The following is a 19,315-nucleotide window of genomic DNA, read 5'->3' as shown; positions in this document are numbered from 1 at the left end:
ATCTTCCCTAATGATGAACTACCTGCGGACCGCCGCAGTATAAATCTACGGCAGGCAGGGGCGCTGCGGTTCTGACCAGCTGTAAACTCTACGTCCCATTCACCACGCGCCCCCGCCGCAATGTGCTGCCCTGCCGCCTCTATGACGGCAGAGCACTGAGCCGTTAGGAGCAGTTTTCATTGGCTCCTGGCCCTGTCATTCATGAAAGCCGTTCCCATTGGCTTACATGGAGTGACAGGGTCAGGAGCCAATGAAAGCTGCTCCTGACCGGCACACAGCGTTCTGCCGTCATAGCGACGGCAGAGAGAGCAACCGGCGGCGGGGACAGAGCGCCGTGACCGGCGATTCGTTGGGAAGCGGCAGTTTACTGGACCAGCACCCTCTGGTCCTTAAGGGGGCAGAAGGTGCTGGTCCCGAAGTGGTTAAAGTGCACAACAAATTTACATAACTGAAGACACCAAATTTTTATCCTCAATTTTTTATTAAACAAAGCAATTTCCTAAAATACACATGGAGTTCTGTTAATTGAGGATTAGTCCAGTGTGATGGTGCATTGGAGGAGTTCAGTTCAAATGATTGTGGGCGGGGGTCAGTCTGCAAGAAGAAAAAAAAAATTAGATTCCAGACTTTATACTATGCCAATCACTTCATAAGCAATACAGAAAAGCCTATCTGACCTGTCCTAGCAAATGCCACCATAGAATCATAACAGATACTGGAGGAGCAGGAGGAGAAGTCCCCACATGGAACAAAAGTCAGTTTCATTAACACTTTAAGGCCCCATTCACACTTGAGCATTTTGTCAAAACGCTCAAACGCTTGCACTTTTGAAAGCGCTAGTGTAATAAAACCCTATGGACCCGTTCTTACTTGGGCGATTTGTGATAATTGCCAAAAAAAGCGTAGCCTGCACCATTTTCAGGCGATTTCCCAGCGATCACATTTAACTGCTATAGAAGTGCTAAATGCGATCATGGAGAAATCGCTGCACTGTCCAGTGATTTTTCTGCATTAAACAAAAACAAAACAAAACTGGAGTTTGCCCTTTCAAGTGTGAATGGGGCCCAAGTTTCGTCAAGAAAATTGGCAGTGCTTGTTCCTAATGACTTTTCTGCATTTCACTTGGACATTAGCAGACATTGGGAACTATCACCTTTTGCCCAAGCCCATCATTTTATTTTGCCATCTACAGGAAGTTGTGGGGCACAAGCCACCATACATGTGGCTGGAGAGTGTACCGTTATGGGGAACCACCTGACAGTCCAGTCTGTTCTTCCTATTCAGTAAAAAGTCCATGGGCAAGACTGCTACTGCTTACTGAGCATGCCCTAGTGGTTGGCGTTACAGCTCAGTGCTTTTGTCCTGTCAGACTCAGCCATTTTTATACAAATGGCAAACCGTTATGCAACGTGATTTTTCTTCAAATAGTTGGCATTCTGTCAGTTGCATTGCAGAATAATCCTCCATATCAACTCACTTCTCATACGATTCTATGGGGCTGTTCACATCTCTGGACATTAACACAAAGCCTGCATGGAGCCAGCTCAAACCCTATCCCTTACAACCCAGTCTCCATTGCAGTTCACATACAAAAATTTGCACAATGCAGTGCGAATCCAGCCTTTGGCTTTAGCTGTGACTTTGCTTTACCTAGTGGCAGAATTCACACCAAGTCATTGCAATATGATTGCAATGCAGCCAAAAAGTTTAATTGTGCTGTTTTGTAGTGTGAGCATATGAGGCACACAGTACAAGTATACATCACTGCAAGACTTTAGTCCTGTCCAGATGTGTAAAGACCTTTGTGTGCACATTTCTAGTCCAGTCTTATCAGTTTTCTGTGGGTTTGTAAGAAAAAAAACACTACACAACTTACACTGCATGTAGGACTCGGCCCTTGGTGCCAGTAGGTAAACTGCCCCAGATGAAATTGATCTGATATTATCTTCATTGGAATTCACACTTCGTCCTGGGATGAAATAGGAAATCCACCATTAGATATGCCATTTGCACTGGCGTTAGTCAAGAGTACTACCCAGGTGCATTATATTGGTTGGCTCTCTAGCAAGGTGGCCAACATGTCCTAACTTCATTCTGGATATGGTTTCAGCACACAGCTTGAGAACTGGTCTGGGATACAGACCCTGCACTGTGGACTCTAGACATGGTCAACCAACCAAATCCAAGGACCCTAAAGCTTTCTAGATTCTGGTAGTACTAATTCCTGGAATCTGGCAAAGTTTACCCTTGAGAAATCAATGCACATGCAATCAAAGCTCACTTGTTCCTGGAACTGCAGAATTGTAGGCCCCTTAAATGTGAAGCTGAAGGCTGTGAGATAACCAGCTGCAGTGCTTGCTAGTACTCCGCATGGGCATTGGAAAGGCAGCCCCATTATATAGAGTCACAGCTAAGAGCAGCTGCAGACGTGCTCAGACATGACACTTTTGCTGCTGTAACTACTACAATTTCATGCAGCAGAAGGCAGTTTGTGGCTGGCAGCAGACAAGCACAGTTCCACCTTGTGTCAAAAGGGGCCTAACTGTCTCAGGAAGTTAGTGGCAGAGCTGGTGATACCACAATGCATTGGCCAAGTTTCACCTTTGCTAGGCCACACCAGATATTGGTTTAGCAGTATCATAGCCAGGCATACTGGCTATGGAAAAGGCCAGCTAACATTTGTAATGTTAGGTAATTTTTGGGTCAGCAAGCATTTTCTCAATAGATTTACCTTAAACAGAACATACTTTTAGTTTGAGCCGTCAGCCACTGGGGATGTCAAAGCTTTCATCAGATCTTTCTAGTTGACAAACTGATGGTTAATGCTGCCAACAAACAAGTCTAGTATTGCTGGATTAGAATTGGTTACCTAGTCTCTGCCTAGCTGGGATGCATGAACCGATTCCTGTGCAGACTGGGTCAGAAGACAGATTTGAGGCATCACAGATGATCACATCACAGTGGAAGAACATCTGAAAGACAAGTCATTCAAGCATTACAAGCCTTTGCCAGGATCTCCGTAGGTGGATTCACAATGTGGGTAGGTCACACTTACTGATCCAGTATAAGGCTGATCTCCATTCATGAAGCTAAAGGTCTTGACTTCAAATCTCTTGAAGTGGGATGGAAACTGAACTCTGGAGTCTGCTGTAACTTGGTGGAAGATGGTCTGGTATGGCTCACCATACTCACAGCTGAGGGAACAATGAATTCAGTTAAGGTTAACATCCATATTGGCTCTAATACATCACAATTTTGAGGGTAAACATGAAGGTAGCAGATTTGATGGGAAATGGGCATACAAGTCAGATATGCAGTCACGATGTCAAAGAAGCCCTCCTAATTAGAACCCCCTCCTTAATATAGCAGAAAGTTTATAAAGAGCCACCACCTCTCACCTGTTTACAACAATTGGCCATGAGGGTAAGCTGCCCATTTCAGGAGAGGCTGTGGCCCAGCATGTATCCAGGAAGAGCTCCAACCGAGAGTCTGAACTGTACAGGAGTTCAACTTCAAAATACAGGGGGTCCCTTAGATACTTTACAACTGGATAGTCCATATTCTCATAGAAGTCTGTATAGGAGTCATCTAGAGAGAAAAAAGGTCAGTAGAATCAAAGCAGATGTAGGAAAGGGCCCATATTCTAATTTTTATTTTTAAAAAATGTGAAGCTTTGCTAGTCTGGTTGCCCCACAGTGGCTCAGGGTGGAACTAGACTCATTAAAACCAACCTTAACCCTTCACATTTGCAGTATTGCCAACATCCCTTTACCCATGACCATGTGAGCCAGTATAGAGCAGTGTAGAGCTTTATTTGCAGTCCACTCCAAATTCTGGCTATACTAGCCTGCATGGGTGACAAGGGGTTAAACCACTTGAAGGGGACCCATGCTGTTTTCTTAAACTGTATAATATGCAAGACAAAAAGTGCACCACAGCAAAAAGTCAATTTACTGGAAGTTTGACTCAAAACAAGGTCTGACTTCCACTTTCCAACATACCTAGCAAATTTGGTGGTACAAAGCCCATTACGGCTCTGCAATTGGCCACTAAAAGTCAGTGGCATTTACTTATTGGTAGCACTGTACAATTCATGACACCTTAACCATTTTAATTAATGGCAAGCCAGCTACTGGGAGCAATTCTGCACAAAATCACTGCTTGCAGCATTTAGGGAGTGATGCCATTAGTGGCTGCTGAGAAAAAAAAAAATTGCAATTGCGCTGGGAATCTTGGTCAAAGCTGGACTTTAAAGTTTCAGAATTTGCAGGCGCTTTGCAAGCTTATTGCCAGTGGGTCCTAAGCCTAGGAGTTGTGTGACAGAACTGGAAGTAGAAAGTATCACAAGCTATTCATATATGGCCTCGATTCATAAAGCATTCCCGCATTCGGAAATGCTGAAAACTGCTCACTTTACCGACCACACAGCAAAATCTGTATTCATAAAGGCTTTTTCCGCATGAAAAGCCGACATTCGTGAGCAGAGTGATCAATCACCGCCTTGCGCGGTGATTATCATAGCAAAAGTAACAAATGTCAATTCATAAAGATTAGAGGTAGCGGTATGCGGACGGGTATTACCGCTACCTCTGATGTGGCGAGAAGCGTGCGGAATACATTGGAGTGAATGGGACAGACCTCCCAAGCAGCTGCAGAGAGAACACCGCACGAGGGACTCCGCCTGCTTCCCCTGTTTCCGCATGTCTCCCGACAGCCTTACGCCTGCCTACAGCGGAATATCTCCGCACGCCTGTCACATCTAGCAAAATTTTTATGAATTACCACCCTGAAGGCGGAAATACCGACAGCGGTGTTTCCCTGCTCGACGTTACCTTCCCGACAGCACTTTTATGAATTGAGGCCTATAGTCTTCAGCTACAGTATGTGGTTACCATTGGGCATTACACCAAGTATTCAGGCTTCTAGAGCTTTCCAGACTGAAAAAAGTTACATCACATCTGAACTGAGGGTCGACATGGAGGCTGCCATATTTCCTTTTATGCGGTACAGATTTCCTGTCTGCTCTGTTGATCTGCCTTTTAGCCTTAAATAAGCATGCCAGTCAGGTGTCTGAAGTTAGACAGAATTAGTTGCAGTTTCTGGTGTAATGTTTTAGGTGAAAAAGATAAGCAGGTTGCCAGGCAACTGGCATTGTATAAATGGAATTAGAGCAACCCCCATAGCCTTCTCCATTCAGGTGCGCTTCAAATGAAAGCCCAAGGTCTGGTCTACGAGATTATATTTCACAGCAGTTACAAGGTCTCCATTTTGGGTTAAATCTTAGACTAGTGGCATTTGAGCTCCGGCTAAAATGTATGCAATGCTTCATAATGGAAAACAAAAAAAACTTACCCTTACTCAGCCTTAAAACCAGGTCCAGTGAGGCCATTATAGACTGAGCACTGGGTGTTGGGTTGTCATAAGGCTTGTAGTCCTCAATGACCACAGTGCCATTTGTGGTGTAGTTGCATGTGACATTCATGCTGCAAGAGAGACAGATGCAGAGATTGGTCAGCATTGCCTCCATGTCTAGCAAGTTTCAATAAGTGCACGCTAACTACATCTGAGTCATGCTGGATACATTATACTTTTTTCTGCTCGATTCTCAGCTCTATTTTTCCACTATTCTCTTATCTTCTGCTCGCATCTTATTTTTTCCTCCATTCACTTCTGAGAAATCGGTAAACCGATCGAGTGTAATATTGGACATGATGGAATCGAATGCATCCATCAAGTGAAAAAAAAAACCTCCAACTCTGCATTGTGGCCAGTTTAAAAGGGCACTATGGTGACAATTTTTTAAAAAATTTAAAATGTGCAAACAAAGTAATTTTCCAGAGTAAAATGAGCCATAAATTACTTTTCTATGTTGCTGTCACTTACAGTAGGTAGTAGAAATCTGACAACCAACATTTCTAGACTAGTCCATTTGTTTATGGGGATTCTCAGGGATTTTTTTTAAAAGCACTTAGTGAATGGTAGTTGCTCTGTCCAACTGCCAAAAAAAAAAAAAAAAAAAAAAAAAAAAAAAAAAAAAGTCAGTGAGCAGGGAAGCCGACCAGCATCATTGTTTAAATCCTTTAGGCAATATCTTTATGAAGATTAAAAGCCATGCACAGCTCCCCTATGAAGAGATGGACTAGTCCAAAACCTGTTGCTTCTGTCAGATTTGTGCTAGATTGTCACAGTAGGTAGTAAAGTAATTTATGGCTCAAGTGCCCGTTTAAAACAATCTTCCAGCATTCATTGCATTAGTCCAGGTGTTAAAGGGAACCAGAGGCCCCAGAGAAAAGTTTATACATACCTGGGGCTTCCTCCAGCCCCATACACACGGATTGCTCCCACGCCGCCGTCATCTGCTGCCTGGATCCGCCGGTACCGGGTCCCGTCATGGCCGCCAGTCGGCCGGCTGATGCGGCCAATAGTCCGCATCACACCGAGCTCCCTCCATGTATGTATGCGTGAGGCTGCCTACTGCTCAGCCTCATGCGTACGGGTAAGGAGGGAGCCGCTGTGATGCGGACAATTGGCCGCGTCCGCCGGAAGTGACGGGACCCGGTACCGCCGATCCAGGAAGCGGAGGATGGCGGCGTGGGAGCAATCCAGGCTTATGGGGCTGGAAGAAGCCCCAGGTATGTATAAAAAATCTTTTTTATCATGTTCCTCTCTGGTTCCCTTAAATGCAATAAGATCCCCATGCTGAGAGTCTCCCACATTACTGCTGTAGTAGTTTTTCAGCCATCTAATGGCCCGTACTCACGGGCTGCAGAAGTGGCCTGTCGCCAGCACACGTGAGCGTGCTAGCGACAGGCCGGCGACAGCTTCTCTCCAGGTCCCTCCGCATACACACGCGGAAGAGGGACCAGCGGCGAGACGGAAGCTGTCGCCGACGTTCCTCCTCCCCCCACCGGAAGCTCCATTTACCTCTATGGAGGTTGCTGTCGCTAGTCCGCGTACTCACGCGGACTAGCGACAGTTGCGGCGGAGGTGCGGCGGCAACTGTCGCCATGCGATTGAAACTTTCAATCGCATGGCGACAAGAGCGACGGGCGACAGTTCGGGGTGCGCGCGCGTGCAACGGCCCATACTCACGGGCGACCTGTCGCCGCAACACGCGCCCCGCGTGTTGCGGCGACAAAAGTCCCTCGTGAGTATGGGCCATTAGGCCTCTTTTCCACAATTGATAGGAAGTGAAATGCCTCAAACTCACAGCTGCTTGCAGCTGGCAAATGTTTGCTGCCTGATAACTGCTCACAGCTGCCCGGTAGCCGCTTGCTGAGCACATTTCAATAGTAAATGGAAAAGAGGCCTTACACTGGTTCTACTGCCAGGTTTGGAAGTTTTTAGCTAATAGCTGCATACCACTGATGGGAAACGATGTAAAATAAAAAATGCAGACTGCACGTTGCAAAAGACAGATTATGCCAATTTCAAAGTTTCAAATTTCAAAGTTTGACTGCCCATTTCTGATGAGCCACTAAATTCAAATAAATTGGAGCTGTGAATTAGGGATGTCTGAAATTTAGTTTTCAGATTTGAGTAGTTTATTGGGTTTTCGCATCAGAATTTATATACAATATAAAAATGGAAATCAGGAAGTCTGGTGATAGAACAACATTTTTTTGGGGGGAAATTTTGGCTCAGTTGTATACGAGGAAAGGAGCCGCCACCACCAATATGATCTCAATCTTAGGCCCAGGCCACTGGGCCAGCATCACAAAACCTGTTGCAGCGGAGACACCTTTGTGACAGGTCTTGTTTTGGCCTGCAGAAAGCCATCACCAAAGGCAATATTTTTGCAGTACAGTCAGTCACTGATCTGTAGAAAGCAATGACTGAAAGCTGCCCTGGCAACTGACAGTGCCATTAAAGCTGTCAGTGGAATCTGGCATTTCTACATGGAATCAGCATTTCATGTTTAGGATTAGCAGCAGTCCACCTCAGTGTTCCAGGACCAATTTGTGTGCTTCTGCATTAAGTAGTAACTGTAGCAGAACATGTATGACCCTTTTTGGGAGTTTCTAACATTCCGTACATTAGAATGTGCCAAGCATGCATTTTCCCTCCAGCCAACACTATAGATCTAAGAGTGTACCTGCAGCAGATCCATTAGCAGGGCACAGTTTAAGGGGCCCTGGGGCAAGCTTAAGCAAGGGTCCCCCTACAACTCCCCCATCCCCTCCATAAGCACTACCCCAATGCTTCCTGAGGCCCCTTCACAGCAGCTGAAATTATGAAGAGAAAGAGCGGAGGGAAAAGACAGGTTATCTCCACTCTGCAAGACCGAGGAGCCCTGTCTGGCACTCTGCACCATCTGCCTGGGTGTGGGTGGGGTGGCTTTGCGGCCAGTGAAGTAACTGAACCTGCTGGCAGAGGGAGAGGCCTGAGCTATATACATACATACCTTCCCCAGTCGGTTCCAGAGACAGACGCTGGAACCGAACCACTTGGAGGAGGTATGTATATAGATCAGGCCTCTGCCAGCAGGTTGTTACTTCACTGCCTGCACAGCCACCCCTCCCAGGCAGACCAGAAAGGGACACCATACCTCCCAACTTTGAGATGAGAAATAGGGACACTTAAGCCACACCCCTAGTCACGCATACGATGAATATTTCATAAGAAAATATGTTTTATAATTCAAACCACACTGGTCTTTTCTATCCTGCTTCATTCTTTATTTTAACATTTTGAAATTAATATATCAATTTAAAGGATGGGAATAAAGTTTAGAAGCAAACATTTTAGTAGAGAAATATATATTTTACAAACAGGGACATGTCCTGAAAAAGGGACAAATGAGGAGGAAAGAGGGACACTGCTCCCAAAGAGGGACTGTCCCTCCGAAAGAGGGACAGTTGAGAACTATGGTGGCAGGCAGCAGCGGGATGTGGGCAGTGGGCCGCGCAGACATCTGTTTGGCTGCCAGGCAAAGGGGCCCCCAGCCCCATTTGACTTACCTCAAGCGACAGCCCTGGCAGGACACTGCAGAACCAAATCAATTTGTGTATATTTGGGGGCCCCCCCATTTCACAGTATGCAGAAGGTACAGAAGTCATTACCAAGTTCAATGTTAACCCAATACATACAGCCCCAGCAAGCACTCTTGCACAATTCTTACATGAAGAGGATTCTTCCTGATAGACTATATGTAACTTGATTCTCATAAATTATGAAGCCTTGTTGAAACTAAAAAAAAAGAAAGTAAAATAGAATTAAACACCAAGTTACAGATTACCCAACAAAGCTCATGGTGAACCAGAACTCCTAGGAGTGTATAACGGGCTACAAAGGACCAAAAAGCCCTCTTACTAAAATGCTATTCAAAACAGAATTTGGCCTACTTAAAAACAGAAGGCATTTGTGATTATTCAGGTTGTGTTGTAGGAGATATACAACACATCACTGTCCCTATAAGCTAAACTCTCCTCCAGAACTCAGGGATGATTCGCATACTCAGCAGTGATGCATTGAGAGGTATGCTCACTCCAATTTGACTCACATACCCTCTGTTTTAAAGGATACCCGAGGTGACATGATAGTTGTGCTAGGCACTGTACATACACGTCTAACTATGCTGTGTTCTTCCCCCCCCCCCCCCCCTTTCTCTGCCTGAAAGGTTAATCAGGTATGCAAGTGACAGTTTCTGCCCAGGTCGAGACTGGGTCAGACTATAGCATAATGCTGGATACACATGGTGCGTTCGCGCACTCGATTTTCCCGTCGATTCGTTTCTTTCCAACATGTCGATTTGGATTTCGATGGATCGTTAGGTCGATTCGCATGCCAAGTATGCCGAATTGACCTAACGATCCATCGAAATCCAAATCGGACATGTTGGAAAGAAACGAATCGACGGGAAAATCGAGTGCGCGAACGCACCGTGTGTATCCAGCATTACACTCACTGATGAGGAATTACAGCCATAAAACACTTTTCCTGTCAGTAAATTGCTTCTGAGAGCAGGAGAGATAAGGGTCAAGTCATAGATTTGAGCTTTTGTTTCTCAGTTTATTTTCACCTCAGATGTCCAAGGCGGCAAACTTTTCCTCAAATCATTCAATGCACCTACACTTTGTTACCCCTATAGGGCAATTTTGTATTAAGAGCAACAGAAGCACCACTCCCTGCAAGTTTAATTTCTCCAGTCATAACATCTACCGCTACCATCCTGGTGGAAAAATTCTGGTTTCCTAGCTTATGTCACTCCCCAGGAACGCATGCAGATCAGAACATGCAAGAAAGGTCCTTCATTGGGGAAAGTTAAAGCAGTATAAAACTGACATAATATTCACCACGTTTACTACTTTTTATATCCCATACAGTTATATTTGCTTTTGTGCATAAGTATTATTCATTTAGACATTACAAGTTCCCAAAGCACAATTTTGCTCTGAGAGCTGCCTTTGCAATATGAATACACCAGTTATGAATAAAATACAATGTACCCAGAAATGCTTTCCGAGTATCTGGATTGCTGGAGAATGTTTACTTCATTGTATCGAGTGAGGACTGTAAACAAGATAATGTTATCTCCAGTTCGGATGCATCCAGCTTTCCCTGCAGGGAGCTTGTAAGTCCTGTAGTTGAATGCTGCTCTCGTAAAAAAAAAAAAAGGTAGAATATGCTGTAAATCTTAGAGCAAAGAAGAAATGCTGGATTTCATACCACTTTAAGGCCCATACCCATGATGCAATTTTTGCAGTGAAACTTCACGATCTCATGCAACATTAAAACAAAAAATTTGTTAGATGAAGTTTGAAGCATGTTACCCGTGGTGATTGTTTTGAATGATGGCCATGTTGAATTGAAATCCCAGTTGACCTGTTTTGCCACGATGGTGTAAATGATTGTTTACATGATTTACAAACTGCACTTGCTGATATAGCTTGATAGATCAGGGACTGATGGCAGAGATCCCTGATCCATCTGGCTGTACTCTAATGTCCTAGCCTTGATAAAAAGACACCATCCTTGTAAAAAGTAAAAAAAAAAAAAAAAAGTTCATAAATGCAAAGCACAGTACATATGATTCATAAATACACAGGAGAGAGGTCCCCAATTTGTCAAAGACATTATGTAGAATGTTCCAAGGTTCTTCCTTCTGAGCCAGTCATGGGCCATTAGGAGTAAGAATCTTAATGTGAGCAGATTGCCTATGTGAAGATTTCAATTTGAGCCAATACACATCACCCCCCCCCCCCCACCCCAGATTTGTCACATATCCCCCTAGCTTCGAGACCCAAGTAAAATAGAGTTCACAAAATGGCCACCTGTAAGCCATTTTGCCACACCTTTTGTTCTACACATTTACTCTTATCTGTTTGTAATGTTACTAGGGATGATTTGTGTTGTCTTGTAGATAAGATATGGTGCCATTTTTATCTCAGTCAAACTGACCCTTGTTTAAGCAGTAGCTTGTTTAAATGCTTCTATTAACTGACCTCATCTACTCAGCCAAATTGGAACACAATACTGCATAAATGATACTGGGATTTTGTAAGGACCCAGTTTGGGTCCAGGTAGGAGTAATTGTAAAATTTAGTTGGGAGTATACAACTTCTGTTTGAGCTTTCCTCGGCAGACGTATTGTCTCCTGTACAGTAAATAAGCCTATACTATTCTTTCAAGAGACTGATCAGTGACATTTTACAACAGCCCTTTCCAAAAACTATTGTTTGGGTCCCTAGACAGTTACTGGTTCTCCTGATCTATTGCAAGAAAAAAAAATCCACATAGTTGATAGTGATCTGCAAACTTGGCTCTCCAGCCGTTAAAGGAACTACAAGCCCCACAATGCATTGCGGTAGTCTGACAGCCACAGTCATTCATAAAGAGAAATGCATTGTGGAACTTGTAGTTCCTTAACAGCTGGAGAGCGGAGTTTGCAGATCACTGGCTTAAAGTGATCTGAAAGTCAGCATTTCTACTTTGCTCTAAAAGATTCCTCACAGCTTTAAAGCTACTATCCCAGAATTATTTTTGCAGACCACTGACATGGTTAAACAAAGCACTTTGTCCTGCTATTCCGCTTCAAATCTGTATCCAAACTGGAGATAACAGTACCTATGTTTACATTTCGTGTGAGAATTCACTGAGAAAGCCATTTCTGCTTCAGGCACAGTTCAGAACAACTCAGAAGATTTGAATAATAAAAAGCAGTTAGAATAAAATGCAATGGCAGCTTTCAGGGCAAGAAAAAAAAAGTACACGTTGGAAATGCAATTTGTAGCCATCATTTGCTTTTGTGCATAAGTAATGTCTAACTATATGAATAGAAAAAAATGAATGTTATGTCAGCATTTCAGAGCACAGGCTTACACTCAACAGCTTTAAGAGTTTATTGCTCAGCCATACATCTTAGCAGCCAAATTAATCTTACCTCCCTTTCTTCCCACCAAGAGAGCTTTCTGTTGGTGGTATCTGATTGCTGCAGCAAGGTCTCTCATTTTTTTTCCATTTTTAACAGCCTGCCAGCTCCAATTGCAGCTGGCAGGCTGATCACTGGTCCCCACTGTTTACGAGCAGGCTAATCTCGTACCTCCAGTACCTGGCGCCAATCTGCATTATGCAGTCCCGGGGAGTTGGTGTTAGGTCAGAGGAGTTAAGCTATTAGTTAAGTGGCAAGGACTCTTGCCCTACAGTATTAGGATGCCAGGTTTGAATCCCAGCCTAGACTATTTGCATGCAGTGGAGAGGTGGGCAGAAATCAGAGCCTGGCGAAAAACCCATGCAGGAACTCTAAACATGGCCATGATGGCAGGGGGGGGGGGGGGGTTATTTCCCACTCAAACCATGTTACCTTGTACAGTTACAACTCTGGATTTTGGACCCCTTCTGCAATAAGAGCCCCAAGCTTGACCCCTCTATGGCACTCTGCATGTCTAGGCATACTCCACTATCCCATCGTTCACTAGTATTTACAAGCAAGGTGAACATCTAAGCATAACCTGAGCTCTGTTTCTAGGTCATGTGAAAATTCTAAAGATCATTGTAAAGTGCATGGAGGTAGAATTAGAATAAAGATTATGCTCATTCATACAGCTAGCTATACTATCAAAGTCTCATACCGTTCTTAAGGTTTGGCAGGAGTCCGCAAAGAAGGTGAAGTATGCATTGTTGCTGTCCACTTGGTTAGGCTTACAACTTCTATCCCTCAGCACTAGCTGAGACAGGTCCATGTCTCGTATATCGGCAACCTTCTTCACAGTTACCTGTATAGTCCCATTGGGTTGGCAAACTAGAAGATTGGAAGTCAGTATTAAATTCTCCACAATTTTCAGGTTAACATTGACTGAAGTCAGTGGTGGTATTAGGGCTGGATTTACCATAAGGCACATGCCTACAGGTGCATGATGGGAAGGTGACTCACTCCCATCCAAGTGCCTCCCTCCTTCCCTATGCAGAGATTCCTGAGGGGAGTGTATGAGAGTTTACTCACCCAACTCAGTATTCCACTGATGAGGTCAACTTTCTACTGGGGGCACCTCTAGCTAATACTAAGGTTACCTCTAGCTACTTAAGGGCACCTGTAGCTACCTACACTGGGCAAGGGAACTAGAGGAGTGACTGTTTGGCCAGCCAGCACACTTGCTGTGTCATTCAGCAGGTGTTTGTAGGGTTGTGGAGGGCAAAGTCTAGGGTGCCAGGACATCTGTGCCTGTTGGCTAATTCTACCTAATAAAACCGTGTCCCATGTCCGTATGTGTCCCTGCTTTGCACTACTGCGCATGTGCCGCAGGGACAGCCATTGTTTGGATGGTAGCAGGACACCCAGGGGCTGGGCATGTGTGGTGGGCATGCATGTGCACTGACAGGGCAGCAGTGGCAGACCTAGAGCCCATTTTGGGCTATGGTCCCTAGTGGGATATAAATCCAGGCCTGTGTAGGACAGTCTGGAACCCAACTAGATGCATTCCACTGCACCGAGACCAGCTTCAAAGGAAACCTGAGGTGAGTTATATGGAGGCTGCCACATTTCCTTGTAAACAATACAAGTTGCCTGGCAGTCCTGTTGGTCTTCTGGTATGTACTGCGAGTCAAAACCCTGGAACAAGCATTGGCTAATCCAGTAAAACCTGAGTCAGCACCTGATCTGCAAATGTTTTGTTTAGGGTTTATGGCTAAGTATTACAGAATCAGGAGGACTGCCAGGCAACTGGTATGGTTTAAAAGGAAATATGGCAGCCCCATTTCTCTCACCTCAGTTTCCCTATAAGCCTGTATTGTCAGTGCAAATAGACTGGAACTTGGCTCCTTTAGGAATCATTTGGAGAGAGGAAGTAGCCTACCATGGCCCAATAAAGAAAGGGATGATGTACATTGTGGAGAGGGTCCTACTGTTTAGGAACAGGTTTCCCATTTTTGCTTACACAGGTGTGCTATTTTTGGGGGATTAGGGGAGAGAAACACCAACCCCAAAAACTTCAAATATTCACAGCATCACTCTGAACGCAACACATCAGCAATTGGGACACGTAGTCTATACTTTCCAACTGTAGGTACAGCCAGCACTAGACGCATGTGGCTAAAAGCATGTGATGACTGGTATATTTATACTGACCAATTGAATGTTTAAACAGGTAAATGTACACAAATGTTCAGCAGTTTACTGGCCACCTTGGCATTCATGTAAGATTTGGAAACCTGTTATATTTGGTCTTTCAACTTAAAACAAAAACACAGCAGTGCAATTAGGAATGGGTGTAGATTCATGTAGGATCAATTGTGTGGCAGGGAGAGTGGGACACATGAGACAAGACAAATCCCCCACAGCCCAATATACTCATCTTACCCACTGGGATTGGTGGCACATCACAAATGGCAACAATGGAGTAGATTGTGGATCCAGATCCATCTTTAATATTAATAGGGATTGTGGCAGCAACACTGCCACCTACTGCCTAAAAAAAAGTCAAAGAAAAGAAAAACACATCAGTTTCCTACTCAAACATCTGCAGAGGTAGGTAGCAGTGTTTTCCAACCTACCAAAATGATGTTGGAATGCGCCCTTCATGCCAGGACTGCAGTGTAATCAATACAAATGAGTTCACTGAAGGATTCTCTTTTTTTAATTCCATAAAGCGGTGTGCATCCATTAATACAGCACAGTGTAAATACAAAACATGGAAACATACCAGGGTCTTGGAGCAAGTCTCAGGGTACAGGCACAAAAAGCCTGACAGCCACTTTATGCCTCAATGCTTCTGAGGCTTGACAGCCTCGGAAGAAGCTCTGCAAGGCGTGAAACGGTCATCGGGCTTTTTGTGCCTGCACCCTGTCAGACTTGCGCTGGAGCCCGATGTGTGTTTCCATGTTTGGTGTGCATCCATTAAAGCAGTGTAGTGAAGATACAACTTTATGGAATTAAAAATTCTGCAGCAGTGCCAGTTGTGCTCATTTGTATTAATGCCACTTTCAATTGCATCAAGAGCATGCTGCATCACTTATTGGGGCTGGAGATTTGCCACATACCAACCAGTACAAAAAAAAAAAAAAATCGTAGTGCCGACATAGCATTTCATCCTTCACAGGACTGCAGCATAAAGTGTGAAAATGCTTGCCTTGATTGGCACTTTTGCAGGAGTCTGTGCCAGCTAGTAATCAGTGTTAAAGAGGGGTTGTCAGCCATACTATCTCAGAAACCACCACCTATAAGACACTTGCTCTACTTTTACACAACACATGTACTGCACTGTCCATTTTGATTTTAGAGACTTTCTAGAGAAGAGAATCCAGCATGCTCTACCACTTGTACCAAATAACGAGTCAGGTGAACAGGGAATGATCATTTAACAAAGAAAGTAATAGCGATGTTAACTTTTGGATTACCTGGTTAGCATCCTTGCCAGATAAAAAAAAAAAAAAAAAAAAATATAGATTTTTGATGTTATGCCCAACAGAAATGCTGGGTACTCGTTGCAATTTCCCACAGGATCGATTACATCTCCGACATGTTCGATCCAGCCATTGATTTCACATACTTATGCAAGATTGATGGCTGTATCAAGCGAAACGGAAGCAAACATGCCAGAAATAATCGATCCCATGGATTGAGTGGGAAAAATGAATTTTATTCTAATGGCGTTTTAATGGCAATAAGAAAAAAAACTTGGCAATTATAGTTTTTAAATTAAAACCCACACATTTGCCATGGTTATTGCAACGTTTCATTTCCCTAGTACATTTTATGGCACCAATATTTGGAAATTAAGGTGCATTTTCAGTTTTGCGTCCATCACCAATTACCAGACCATAATTTGACAGTAGAAGTAATAGCCCCTTGACATAAATAGGCATCTTAGGGACTGAACTTGTGTAGATTATCTTTTATGCATACATTTGGAAAGGAATTTTAAATGCGAGTCTTTATTAAAAGAGGGTCGCTGCAGTGTGTTTAAAATGCTGCCAGAAATCTCTCTGCAGTACAAGCTCTCCAATATTCAGGACTCTGCTGGCCCCGCCCCACCAGGAACTGAATTCTATTTACCATAAAAAAAAACTTCACTGAAATCAAAAACGTGGACAGTACAACACATTATGCAAGTAGATATATTATGCCAACATTACACAGCGCTGCACAATAGATAAATAGGTTAACATACAAGGTAGGACATACAGGAAACACAAAACAAGATCATGCAAATGATTTGATACCAGTACAGTGTCATGTCAAAAGAGACTGTTCTAGTCCACAAGAGGGGCGATTGTCAGTAAGATTGCATAATCAAGCTTGAAACCCTAGGTTGGAGGGCCCTGCCAGAGGCTTGCAATCTAAAGGATGTGTCCCCGCCCCCCCCGCCCCTCCCCTCGCTTTAAATGTAGGTATAATTTCACCATTTGGCCACAAGATATCCTCGTGCATCATTTCCCATTAGTGTACTATAAGTACATGAATAGGAAGTAATGTGTGGCAGCGTTGCTTCAGAAGTTAAAATGAACAAAATTCCAGAAGGCAGTGATTAAAACAGCACTTGTTAAATGCACTTTAATGGTGTTGGGGAAGGATTTCCTTGTAAATAACTAGTTTCAGCCGATAGCATCTCAATTGTTGCTTTGGAAGCCTAACTGCTCAGTATGCACTTGTTTGCATCACTCTGCATTTGAAGAGGGAAATGCCTTACCAACAAGGTTCCTTTAGTTTGCTCATGAGCCTGCCAGATCAGTGACCTACCCATATTAGTGTGATTTGCCTTCTGAGAAACAGAAGGTACTTGTGATACAGCTTTAGTGAACATCTGTGGTGAACATCTGTGGTTACCCACAATGCACGGCTACTGAATATGCAAATTCAGTCTTTATGCCTCTGAAGCCAGGCTTACACCCAGAACTGCTGGTGTATAGTACTCCTACAGCTTTACATTTTACAGAGCCACATCAACCCCACATGTAGACAGCCTGTTTTGGTCCTCCGTACATGGCAGGGATGGATATGGCTCTATGGGATAGGGCTTGGACCAGTACAACATAGTAACCAAGCAGCTAGGGGGTGACCTAAACCCTGAGCTGCTTGGTTTCTCCGTTTTCCCATATTGGCAAACTACCTTTAAATGTTTACATAGCATCTGCAAGTTAGTTGCAGGCCATCCAATGTAGAATTAACCTACAATGTTGATTAGGTCAAAGTGTTGACAGTATGCCTCAAATCTACTGTAATAAATCATCTTTTACCTCATGCGCAACAAGATCAGACTGCGCAGGAATCTGGACTTTTGAGTACGTTGCATTGCCACTTGCAAGCATCCCATTACTGGTGGTTGCTGGCACATCTTTGATATATACATTCCAGGCTGGATCTAGGTTACCAATAGTGGCACTGAGCATGCCATTCTCTTGTTCACAGTAAGCAGTAGGTTTGGCTAGAAGAAAATAAAATGTTTATGCAAATCAGTTTATACTCCTAAAAAGCAGTTTTTAAACCTGTAGAGCATACCTCAAACTCGGCCTGTGGGCCAAATCTGGCCCTTGGAGCCATTACATTTGGCCCTCAAGTAGTTTCTCCACTTTGCATTTTGTTTGACCCCCTGTAGACCACCAAGGAAGTTATATTGGAGGTGAAGTCATATGGAGAAGGTGGGGGAAAGCACTAAACCCTAAGGAACTGTATAGTGGAGGTTGGGAGCTACTAGACACCAGGTAACTAAGGAAAACTGGTCAGTAGACATTGGAGATTTGACTGACTTAATACCATTGGTCAATTGTGGCCTATTTTGTATTGGAGTTTGACACCCCTGCTGTAGAGGGAGCAGGGACATCCTTGTTCAGCTGGTAGTGCAACAGCAAACACTAGGCATTGGAGGAGACTCAAACCATTTGAGCCAGAGGTCATCTTCCAAGATGGGTCACTTGCTAAACGAATGCAACCTCAGTTCTCAGGTGTGTTTTCATCAGCTCAATCCAGAGTAGGAAGAATATTTCAGGAGAGCATGTGACTATAGCCAACATGCTGACTGGACTAAGGCATGTTTTATTGCAAATTCACACAGCTTTGAACAGACCAGATGTTAGCTACTGCACTTAATTGGACAATTCCAAACTACATAAAACTGACCACCCAATCTCAAGTAAACAAACCATGAAGAGCTGACTGCAGAGGATAAAGGGGCAATATAGTTCAGTCTAATGCCATTTACACACTACCAACTGAGGGACCTGATCCCCTTGGTTAAAAAAAATCACTGGTCCAGGCTGATGTGTGTCATCATGTAGCTGATGCCATGCGGGGCACGTGTGACATTATGCCTGATATTGGCTGCCTGAGGCAGTAGTCAGCCATTAGCTGCCTCAGCAGACATGCAAGTCAGAAATGCATATGGGTATTAAAGGCCCATTACACACTGCTGACTGATGTCTCCGGGGGCGACATTGCTGGGCCAACAATGATAGGCCTAAAGTCAGCTGTGTGGCTATGTGGGGGGGGGGGGGTGAAGAAAGGAGCAATGCTATGTGACATGCAGCAGGAGAGCAAGGACAATAGAGTTGGCAGTTGCTTGGGCCAAGCACATCCCTTGTGTAGTGGCAGTTGCTGTACACATGATTATTGGCCAAGAGGGTTATCAGCTGCCTCAGATGACCAAATGCATGTACAAGCCTTTAGTGTTGTAGAGCTGGAGACAAACACTACAGCTACCTAAAACATTTAAACAAAACTGGCAAATCAAATTTGGGGAGGACAGTTAATTTTCACCTTGGGTTTACTGTGAAACCCACCCTAAGGGCTGGTTCAGATGGACGTCTGCCGAGCTTTTGTTCTGCGCCATGTTCAAATGCTAGTTTTGAAAGCCTTCAGGGCTAGTGGTTCGGGTCCCTACACTGG

General features: G+C 44.1%; 1 protein-coding gene across 1 annotated transcript in view; it reads right to left on the bottom strand.

Moving 5' to 3' along the window:
* Window positions 1-504: 504 nt before the first annotated feature.
* LOC137570401 (uncharacterized) overlaps window positions 505-19,315 on the bottom strand; it is a 45,704-nt gene continuing 26,893 nt past the window's right edge. Inside the window, exons 13-22 of the mRNA XM_068279081.1 lie at window positions 17,671-17,858; window positions 14,795-14,903; window positions 13,071-13,240; window positions 9,122-9,189; window positions 5,353-5,483; window positions 3,399-3,588; window positions 3,056-3,194; window positions 2,870-2,972; window positions 1,877-1,969; window positions 505-594 (exon numbers count right to left, since the gene is read on the bottom strand). Coding sequence (XP_068135182.1) covers window positions 590-594; window positions 1,877-1,969; window positions 2,870-2,972; window positions 3,056-3,194; window positions 3,399-3,588; window positions 5,353-5,483; window positions 9,122-9,189; window positions 13,071-13,240; window positions 14,795-14,903; window positions 17,671-17,858 — 1,196 coding nt within the window. The 3' untranslated portion in view covers window positions 505-589. The remainder of the gene's footprint in view (window positions 595-1,876; window positions 1,970-2,869; window positions 2,973-3,055; window positions 3,195-3,398; window positions 3,589-5,352; window positions 5,484-9,121; window positions 9,190-13,070; window positions 13,241-14,794; window positions 14,904-17,670; window positions 17,859-19,315) is intronic.

This window comes from Hyperolius riggenbachi, chromosome 4 (genome assembly GCF_040937935.1).
Source record: "Hyperolius riggenbachi isolate aHypRig1 chromosome 4, aHypRig1.pri, whole genome shotgun sequence".
Classification (NCBI taxonomy): Eukaryota; Metazoa; Chordata; class Amphibia; order Anura; family Hyperoliidae; genus Hyperolius; species Hyperolius riggenbachi.
The sequence above is the reverse complement of the archived record's forward strand: the minus strand, read 5'-3'. Positions and strand labels throughout refer to the sequence as shown.